Source organism: Lampetra planeri, chromosome 10 (assembly GCF_965212315.1).
Source record: "Lampetra planeri chromosome 10, kcLamPlan1.2.h2, whole genome shotgun sequence".
In the NCBI taxonomy this organism is placed as follows: Eukaryota; Metazoa; Chordata; class Hyperoartia; order Petromyzontiformes; family Petromyzontidae; genus Lampetra; species Lampetra planeri.
This window is the reverse complement of record NC_136116.1, coordinates 13,669,254-13,679,927: the sequence shown is the minus strand read 5'-3', so window position 1 is coordinate 13,679,927 and position 10,674 is coordinate 13,669,254. Positions and strand designations below refer to the sequence as shown.

At 43.9% G+C, this 10,674-nt stretch overlaps 1 protein-coding gene across 2 annotated transcripts in view; it reads right to left on the bottom strand.

Annotated features, from left to right (window-relative positions):
- Window positions 1-2,228: 2,228 nt before the first annotated feature.
- VOPP1 (VOPP1 WW domain binding protein) overlaps window positions 2,229-10,674 on the bottom strand; it is a 32,339-nt gene continuing 23,893 nt past the window's right edge. For both annotated transcript variants that reach the window (XM_078598377.1, XM_078598376.1), the window contains exon 5: window positions 2,229-10,409. In XM_078598377.1, coding sequence (XP_078454503.1) covers window positions 10,078-10,409 — 332 coding nt within the window. In that variant the 3' untranslated portion in view covers window positions 2,229-10,077. The remainder of the gene's footprint in view (window positions 10,410-10,674) is intronic.

The window sequence follows — 10,674 nt, the reverse complement described above, 5'->3', positions numbered from 1 at the left end:
GCTATGTTTACGTCGCAGTAAAAACTGCCCTCTCTCCAACCCCCCCCCTTATGAACTCGGCGCCCCCCCCCGCTCCCCCCCACGTCTTCCACGCCCCGCCCACGTCTTCCACGCCCCGCCCATACATAGCCATCGACCGTTTGTGTATTTTATATTTTCAGGCCACAGTGTTATCGACGAAAGTGTTGAGTTTTCAGTTATTTCACTGTGCACTAATATTAATAGTTGATTTCCGCGTGGTGAATTATGAATCCATACTCGTGAACCCGATCAGCATGTGCAGATGTAATCATGGTTTGATTCACATCGGATAAAACACAATTGATTCCCAGATGGCCTTTACCGCACACAGTACACGAACGAGGCTTCATTATTTTCGATTCCTTTCGTTTTTACTGGCAGGTCTAATTGAGTCTCAAGATTCTTTTTTTTCAGGAGGGTCCTGCCAGCCAAGGTCTCTCAATCGGGTGCGATGTTGCTGCCATGCGTGATCCCAATTGAGTAATTTGCGGGTAAAATGTTCCGCCTGTGGGATGGGACATCATCATAACCTGTAGATCCTTTGGCTCAAGTAGACTTTGGCGTGGCGGTTAAAACCCCTGTCGTTCATTGTACCTGCAGTCGTCCAGCCATTAGGTGGAGGAAGCAAATCTGCCCGTGTGTATTTAATATCACATTTTGCATCTGGTTTGTCAAAAAGCGGTTGCCAGATTGATGTGATGTTAGGGCATTAGGTGGTAGATTAACGAGCTTTTGTTGCATTATGAAGAGCTTGGCCGGCTTAGCGTTGGCGTTGTATAACTTTGTTGGCTTTGAAGGGAGAATGTTTAATTGGTGATTGGCCAATAAATACAACGTGGCATAAAATGAGGACTTGCTTCGTTGTTGGAGGGTACTTTAGCCTCCAATGAAACTCATGGATGCCTTTGGACTTCATATGCCATATGCTGTAAGGGTGTTCCAGATGTTCTGTGGCTTCCTGATGACGACCGCTTGTGTTGCGATCGAAACGTCGTGGTATTTTTATTCACTTTATTTTTGGATCATTGTTTATATCTACGTGACTTTACCGAAATAACCAACGAATATGAATTACTGCAGTCACGAAAGTTTTAAGTCGAATTTTAATGTGGAAAATCGTCAGGGCGAATACGTTTCGGCTGTTTTGGGATGTGAATGTGGCCCTAAATCTTCACCCACAACGCTTAATAAAGGATGGTATTGGCATGGATGTTGTGGCAAAAACGCATGGGAAGGCGAGACGAGGAGCCTACGTGATTATCTAACAAAACATTATATTACAACAGCAACATTGATCGATTGTCTGAGAAATTGATAAGGAAGGAGGATCGATCGGCTGATGGATGGGAGTGAGCACAGCTATAAATAGAAACATGTGCACTTTAAAAATGCATTATTTTTCTTCAGCAAACTACGGTATATGTTTAAATTATTCCGTGAATGGAATGACTCGCCTGATGGCAATCACGTCTTGCCTAAGGGCAGATCCTCAGCTTACCTGGGACTACAATGACTGTGTGAGGTCGTATCACAAGATATTTGTTCCTTTCCTTGGCTAATTACGATACAATACAGTAATTCAAAACGTCAAAGTGGTGGAAGTTCCACATTACTATGGCAGGGGCGAGTTTTCCCACAGGGAAAAACAAACACTATTGACTTTCCCACAGTGGTTCTGTACTTATGTTCTGAATGATGGGTGAACTGACCGTCACATAGGACCTGAACTCATAACCTTCTGCGAGTTAACTGCTCTAACCACAGCACAACTCCGTACACGAAACAAATCACAGGAGTTACCTTCGAGCACTTGAGCAAAAATAGCAATCAAGATGAACAATATGAGCAGTCGATATCAATATTGGGCAGTACAAGACTCTATCAACGTCACAACCGCGACATGTATTGATAACTTAATATCGAATTGTGCAATGCATTGGTATAGGGCTATAGGCAATGCACTGCTGTCTTGAGCAACACGTAAAAGTATGTTGAACTTCTTTAGCGCCGTACGTAGCCAACCGTGCTAAGGATCCTGCAAGGTCAACTGTAAACCTGTATGGTGACGTCCATATCCACCGTCGTGGAACTGTCGACTGGTGCTCGGCTGAGGTCGTGGCTGAGAACAGAATGCCCCCTGCTACAGGAATGTGGCATCACCCCCGCTGGGGCTGCCAATGGAGGCGAACACTGCCCAACACTCGATGGGACATGGAGACACTTTTATTTAACTTTGGGTTCCGTAAAGAATGTTGACCGAAGCACTCGTATGCATAAACACACGCAAAAAAACTCCAATATCTTTAACATTTTCTTGTATTTTTACTATGAACAATTTTTGACTATAAATACTGCTTTTACCGCAAGTACAGTATTAATTTTTTTTTATCAAACACGCTTTTAAAGATCATTAAATGTAGAACACATTAATTTGTTTTAAAACTGTTAATCTATTCAACGCAGGCAGTTTTAACCCACAAATAATTATCAGATAATGTCTCAAGAGCATTTTACTTGCAGTTGTGTTCAATTAAATTTCACACCCTCTTCCCTGCCAATGTTTCGTATCAACTAATAATTACAATTCCACTGAATACAATAGAACATTTGTCTTTCTGCCCGAAGTTCACTCGAGTGTCAATGTGTTTTATCTCACGGTTAAGTGAATTTCGATTGAGTTCGATAATGTGAGGTACAACACAGTATGCCATCATTGCATGAACGTTGTACCAATTGATGGTGTTTGAAAAATGAGTTTTGAGTCATGTACCACTGCCAACTGTAACAACATTGGCAAATGCAAGCTGTAGTCATCTAGCATTTCAGATGTATCCAACAATCATCATAACCAAGAATCAATAATCATGTATCCATCAACATTTTACTAAGCACGGTTGAACAACAGGTTCGGCTTCAGAGCATACCACAAACTCATGAAGTTGTCTGTGCTACACTTTCTGTCTCTCATAAATCCCAGCGTGCATCTTTCCATGTATCTTTGGTTATTTTTCTGCTTTGTTCCATGTTCTATGTCCGGGTCTGTTTTGGATTATGTGCTATAGCAGGGGATAGGGAATGATTGCAAACGTTATTCTTTAAGCGCAATGGTATGTTGCTTTTCATTGTCAAATGTAATATTCCAAAATGAATAAATCCCGCTTTTTCTTGCCTATGAATTTCATAATTGTGATCCTGGTCTATCCTCAATAATTGTCCTAAATATACATTTTTTTCTCTCCATTTGTGTGCCTCCAACAATTAATTTTCTCTTTAATTCGGCAAACTTATTGCACGTGGCTTTTTCTTGGCTCAAATTGATATTTTTCATTAAGTTAAATAATTCATACATCCTGCAAACCTGTATTCATTTGTTAATGTACTTGTGTTGCCCAGAACTAAGTGATATTTCAATCACTGTGTGAAAACTATATTCACACAACAGAATCGCATGCATGTACAAACGACTTGACAAAGGACATTTCGTGATACACCACTGAATATACCATTTCTGGATTTCAAAAGACCGCTTCAATGGTCAAAAATGTTAAAAGTTAATTAACATTGTAATACCAGCTGTATAATCTACAAAAGCAAACTATTATACAACAGAAGGGGATGTTCAAAAATACAATGTGGGATTAGATTTTTTTTTTACTCCTGATATAATCCTGTAAAGGTTTTGAGAATGGGATGCTGAAAAATAACCACAGGCACGCATTTATGTCACTAATCTTCCTTCAATAACTGATAACAGATTCCATTGTTATTTTATGCTTAACACTTCAATTTGGCAGACATTGCTGCGGCTAGAGTTCACAATAACTGAACACTCTAAAGTTCAAATCCAGGTTAATTTGCCAAAAATGTTCACTCAGATCTCTAACCTTCCTTGGTTGATTATAAGGAGTACTACTTGGTAGGAAGTCAACTGGTCTTTTCATATTATGCAACTCACCTCCTGCCATAGCAATGTGGAATGTCCACCACTGCGCATGGGATAGTTGTTGTGATCCCACACAGCGGTGCTCATTTTATTGACCCCAGAGGGGATGATAGGCTTAGTCGACTCCCGACCGGGATTTGAACTCAGAGTATGAGACGAACGCTCGTTCTTCGAACACACACACGCAATTTCGATTTAAAGCTTTCGTGACTACAGGGATTCATCTTCTTGGTTCTTTTGGTAAAGTCACGTAGAAGGGAAATAATAAAATAATAAAAATAAAACATAATAAAATTATTCTCCAAGCTTAGTTGTGTTTCATTCTTCACCTGAGGACGGCTGCTTGCGTTGTAGCCGAAACGTCGTGAGAATTATTTTATTATGTTTTATTTTTATTATTTCCCTTCTACGTGACTTTACCGAAAGAACCAAGAAGACACGCACACAACTTTCTGTCAATGCGTCAATCCGCGTCTCTTCGAGGTTTCCGAAAGCAAAAGGAAAGACTCGCTCGTGTGGAGAGATTCTCCAGTATTGCCTGCCTCTGACACCCTTACCGCAGTGGGCTGCTCTAAATGTTGCCATCGGAGAGCGGCAGAAAGAGGAACGCGAAACAGGGGCCACCGACTACAAGTGGACACACCTAGCTTTCACACACACGAATGGCACTAGGGTACATCACACATTAAGTATACACTTTCAGACATGCAACATGCAAAGGCTACTTTTAGTACTCATCATGTTACTCTGCTGTTATCAGAAAACCGACATCAATTATATACGTGGCAAAAAAGTTGATCCCTTTAGCAAAATAGCCACCCACCTAACATTTATAAACTGCCCCATGTGACTTGTCTGCACTTTAGTAGGCTTTACCCCAGTGCAAATGTATAGTAGCGCACAAGAGCCCTTTACTTGAATTTAAAGCACTGAACTAACATAAACAGACAGATTTTCCAATGACAATTAAATATCAGACCTTTGGAATGTGATTTCCCGGCTGTGTGTGTGTGTGAATGAAGAGTTAACACAATGAACAAAAAAATTAACCCGTAAAAACTAAGTTTTTCACTATAAATCCTTTATATGCGTGGCGGCTAGAGTCCTCTCGTCCTCTGGCTTGAGATGGCTGCCACCTATGGGTCAGATGATTGTCTGCCACCATTAAGCAATTGGTAATTACATATAATTTATTTTTTCCTAAAAAGTGTAAAATTTTGGAAAAATTTTTTCACGAAAATAAATTGTCACGCACAACGAGTCTGTGTGCAAAATGTCAGCTCGATTGGATCACGGGAAGTGGGTTAAAAAACGACCGAAAGATTTGCACGGTCGTAAGCGCGCAAGCAAGCAAGCACGTGAACTTAATATAAAGGATTTAAAAATGGAACGCAGTTTTGTTGAATCACGCTGTACAGCGGCTAATTTCCACTCCTGACATTACACTCATTGTTCCACAATCCTGGGCCAAGTGTGGAAATTCTCCATTTATGTGGCAGGTTTTAATTTGTCCATAAGAAGTCCACTGTCGATCTCTCACAAAGTGACTCATTTCATTGATCTCAAATTCATTGATCCCAAATTCATTGATCCCAAATTCATTGATCCCAAATTGATGGGCTGAGTCAACCCCCAACTGGGATTTTAATTCACAACCTTTCAATTGTGAGAAGTCGACAACAGATTAGCAATAACGAAATAGTTTTTTTGCTATTAGTCTTGTGTATTACTATTTCTAAAAACACCGTAGAAAACCACTTAAAGCGACGATGACTCTACTGCCACTCCCTTATTTATTATCTGCTGATGGAGGAGATCATTAAGTGGGAAATGAAGTGTGCTAGTTTTGGAGGCAGACCTGTTTCCAGAAATCAACCGCCATAATATTTCTTAACTACAAACGAAACAATGACTGCAGCGGAGACATGAAGAGTGAACATCAATTGGCCAGCGTTGCGAATAGCTCGCCAAACATTGGTCCGACGCAGCGTGCTTAACTAATCAAATGCCTCGAGGTGTCCAAGGTGATGGCCACACGGCGTGTGATGCACGCTTGTGAAAACACTGCGCTGTAACCAGCAATGCTCAGGGATGAGAATTCCCCTTCGGATCGCCAACGCGTGTGTCCACAGCGAGAGTAGTCCCCAACTCTGACGACAAATGTGACTATCCAAGACTCACTATTATTATAATAATACATAATCATTGGCGGCTGGTGGCTAAATATATTTGAGACACAAAATCCTGTTGGGGAAGGGAGGGGCTTGGTGTAGTTAATTATAATCTATATAATGAGCAGGTCGATATGGCATGACATCTGTTGCTATGTTTGGACAAACATCTATTTCATATATTGGTGAATACTAAACGAACATCAAAGATCAAACATAGCAACAGATGTGTGTGTGTTAAACTTCTTTCGCACCATACGTAGCCAACCATTCTAACCGGAGGTGCGACGAAAATATGCCATAGGTTTAAACTTAATTTGGAGCTTTCGTGACTGCAGGAATTATTCTTTGGTTCTTTCGGTAAAGTCACGTATAAAGATAAAAGTCTATATGTATCTGGTTCTGTGTTTTATCTCTCTCTCAAATTTAGCATTCTCAGGAAGAACGTAATCAACCAGGTAGGGTGTTGACTGTTATGGTATCCGACTCTCTGTTGTATTACATTACATTTCTAAGTATACTAGATTTGTGTTTCTATTTAATTTATACCTGATGATGATTGCTTGTGTTGCAATCGAAACGTTGTACGCTAGTATTTAATTGAATTTATTATTTTATCTTAATACGTGACTTTACCGAAAGAACCAAAGAATAACGCCATAGGTTTGCTGCGCGTTTTGTCGTTTGACTCGACTCTGCAACAGGACCCCCAGCGAAATGTTTGTCGACTGCGCGTGGAGGCAGCAATCACGACAAGACGTTGCCGTGAAACGTCTGTAGCGCTGCACTTGCCGTTGACGCGCGCTCATGGCCATTACCGCAAAAGCAGATGCCATGAAATGTGCTGAACGTAAATCTGCCCGCAGAAATGGGCGAATACCAGCATGCTATCTATTTGGAATGTTAATGCGACTCTAATCCTATCGCACATCGTGTCACGTTTACTCCGTACCGATCATCCGGCTAGGTGGTGCCATCACAGAGTGATCAATTCACATTCGAAACCTGGTCGGGGATTTGACTCGGCAAACTTTCTCGTCTGGAGACAATACATTAAGCACCACCTTGTCGAAGTCCCAACAGTGGTTGCCCTTTGCAGTGACTCACCCTTGCCATAGAAATTTGAAATTTTCACCATTGGCTTTGAGCCACCTATGGAGAAAGACACCAATGCCAATTTGAGCAGAGAGACTGAATTAATTAAAGCTATATAGCACACTGCAAACAAATAGAGTTAGGTATTTAATAGAAAACAATATGCAGAATGTGCCTAATGTGTTGTTAAAAACCACGTTTGCACTGATTGGGTTGACTCATCTGTTTCTCCACAAAATATCGGTAACAATTGCCTTCCTACCAAGCAGCTGCTTTAAATTATGGCGTAATTTCAACAGACACTGTACTAACGTGAGAATCACAAGATCCCACTACAATGCTTCAATAGATCTCTTTGTAAATGTTCCCCAATTTGTTCAGCTTCTTGAGATGTAGTCGCATTCAGAGGCTTCATAAATGCAAATTATCGTGCAATTTGCATTCTATTGTATTGTGTGTATACTGCATATAACACGTGGAATAGCATCATCTTGACTGTATCGTTAACCAAAATCCACCACTGTAATCGTGGCACCAATCTTCAGAAAATGCCTGCCTAATCCTTCAAAAAACGTAATCTTTGTAGCACTCAAGAGTTTTCAACAACTATCCACTGGAATTTCTCCAAAGCGTTTCTACAAAATAAAGAAAAAACGCAGAAACAACCTGACGGTCAAGAAGATGCGACCGAGCCCCATGCCTTCAGTCACAGAGCGCGTGTGGACTTTCTGCGCCCTGACACTACAAAATCACTTCCACGAAAGGGAAGTTCCATAACCATGGACCACTTTGACCTGCCAAAGGCAATCTAAGCAATATTTAGAATGAGACTGGTGGATAGGCACATGACATCCCAAGCTACTCTGCCCAGGTGCCGTGCATTGAATTAGAACACGGACAGTGGACAAGTACGTCAAGATTGGCAAGGTGGACGATGCTCACGATTGATGCCCCAATCAAGAGCTCTTGTGAAGAAGCCTTCGGTTTAAGCGGCAACATTAAGGTTGTTTAAAACAGCAGCCGATTGAAGAACAGATTGGTCATTAGTGTTCGAATATCCCCATGTTCTCAGTTCCGTCACTAATGGTTACAAAAACAAAGATCCTTAACAGATTTTAGGGCAAGTGCTGTTAGCGAGCACCTATGAAGGACGGCACAGCGCACCTGGGTGTTGGGTGGCCAGAACCACGCCCGGCCACCTTTGTCTCCCTAGTAGTGATGTGTACACATCGCAATAGGTTCTCATTAGAGGTTGAGTCGACATCAAGGAGGCCCAGGACTGTTTCAGATAATCGTCACCGGTATTTCCCGTGCGCGGGAATCGAATTCAGGTCGTCGAGTTTGTAGTGCAGCGTGCTGACCGTGACACCACCGCTTGTCACACGACTAATAGTTGCGTACACATACAACACACATGGACAAATGTAACATTTGATCACTGCAGTCAGCACGGTCCTACGCAAGGCCGATGACATTTGTGGAGGATGTGGACAGAGACAACCACTCACCCAGTACCTTACAGGATAACAGAAGGCTGTCGATATTACCAAAGAAGTGTTCTCCAAATGTGATGCATGCCCGCTGTTGTAATGGATGCTGAAGCAATTTGATGTCCATACGCACATGTATAATGCATTGTCACCAATGACTGGAAGTCCACTGTGCTATTTAATACAGACAAGGCACAAACAAAAGCAGCAGGCTCATTCTAGTAACATCACACATTTAGCGGCGTTCATTTCCTACGTGGGACAACCTTTGGCAGGGATGACACACATTCCAACTGCAATACATTCCCGTGTCCTCTCTGGAGGTTCCTCTTATCAGTAAAACAAACACCTCGGCTAAGCAGACACGTTGTTCCCCTTGTGCCCATAATCCAATATGTAAAGCATATTTACCTTAAGTCCTCAGTTTAGAAACTGTCCAGTGAATGGGGAGAGATCGTATGCTCATCACAATGAACAACACGGCTTTATTGGGAGGTATGAGCCCAAGTTTCAAACTTAGAATCGAACCTGGCTCAGGATTTTAACCTGTCTCTGTGCCACTGATAAGGGCCTAATCCACCCGAAGCCACTCAGTAGGTCTCCTCTCTGTATACCTAGAATACAACATGACAGCTAGGATGCAATAACAAAAAAACATTCAATAAGTACGTCTGTCCCATGGTCTGTCCCATGACCTCCTGCCAGCGAGGCCTAAAGGTGCACCCATCCTGGCACAAGCGCCTTGGTGACATCACCGCCACTTAGTGGCGAATAGCGGTTGTTGTTGTATAATTGCGGAAGAAAAGGCGGCTGGGTGTGGTGCTGGACACGCTTCCCCCTCCTGAGCTGCGGTGGCCTTCATAGGTGCTTGCTAACAGCACTTGCCTCAATAACCTGCTGAAGGCTGTGTGGGGGGGGGGGTATCTTTGTCGATGTGTGCACGTGAAGTGCGGTGGCACGTTGCTTTGCGCACTGCGCTCTGACCCCGATGGCCTGGATTGAGTTCCCACCTGTGCACGCCATCAGTGGTAAGTGGTGCTCTCCTGGAGTGCCGCCTAGGCCAAGTCATCGTTAAGTTTGTAATTGGTACGGTTTGTGTGAACATCAGCACTGGGGATACAAAGGTGGAGAGGCATAGTGCCGGCCACACTACCCCTTTGTGTCCCACGCCTGGTCTTAAACGGTGTTCACGAATGGCACTCACCCTTACATTCGACAAGGCTAAACAGGGCAATCTCGTCCGAGTGTGTATACGTGCGCGTGTGTGTGTGTGCGCACGCACGAGTGTGCGGCCAACAGGGTGGGGGAAAGGTCTACGACGCACACGACGAGACGCTGCCACGACACGAGACGCGCTTCACCGCGGCGCCGAGGACTTCACGACCTCCTCGTACGAAGGCGGAGGAGCCATCGGCGTCGGGTACGGCACGTGCGCGTACTGCTGACGGTGATGATGCACCGACAGCTCGCCCGGCTGAGTCTGGTGGCCGAGGCTCTGGGCGCCGAACGGGTGCGGCTGAGCGTGGCACGCGAGCGGGTGCTGCGGGGGCTGGTAGACGGGCGGCGGGTACCCCGGCTCGTACAGTGGCACGCCGGAGGGCTGCGGCGGGTACGGGTACACGACCGGCACCTGCCCGCCGGGGAACGGTCCCTGCTCCGTGTAGAAGTACATCCCCGAGGGCAGCGTGTCTGTGACGGGGACGGCACACGGTGGGCGCGGCGCGAGGGTTAAGGGCCGTGTACTTCGTCAGGTCCCGGCATAGGCTTGGCTCTGTATGTACGTACTTATGTATGTAGAACTTCTTACACACCGTACGTAGCCAACCGTGATAATTAGAGGTGCGTTAAAGGACAACAAACTAAACACAAAAAGCAGTTCTGAAGAAATGAGCCGGCTCTAGCCATGGTCCCAGCCGTGCTCATGGTTTCTGCAAGCTGAGCCTGGCTGAGGCCA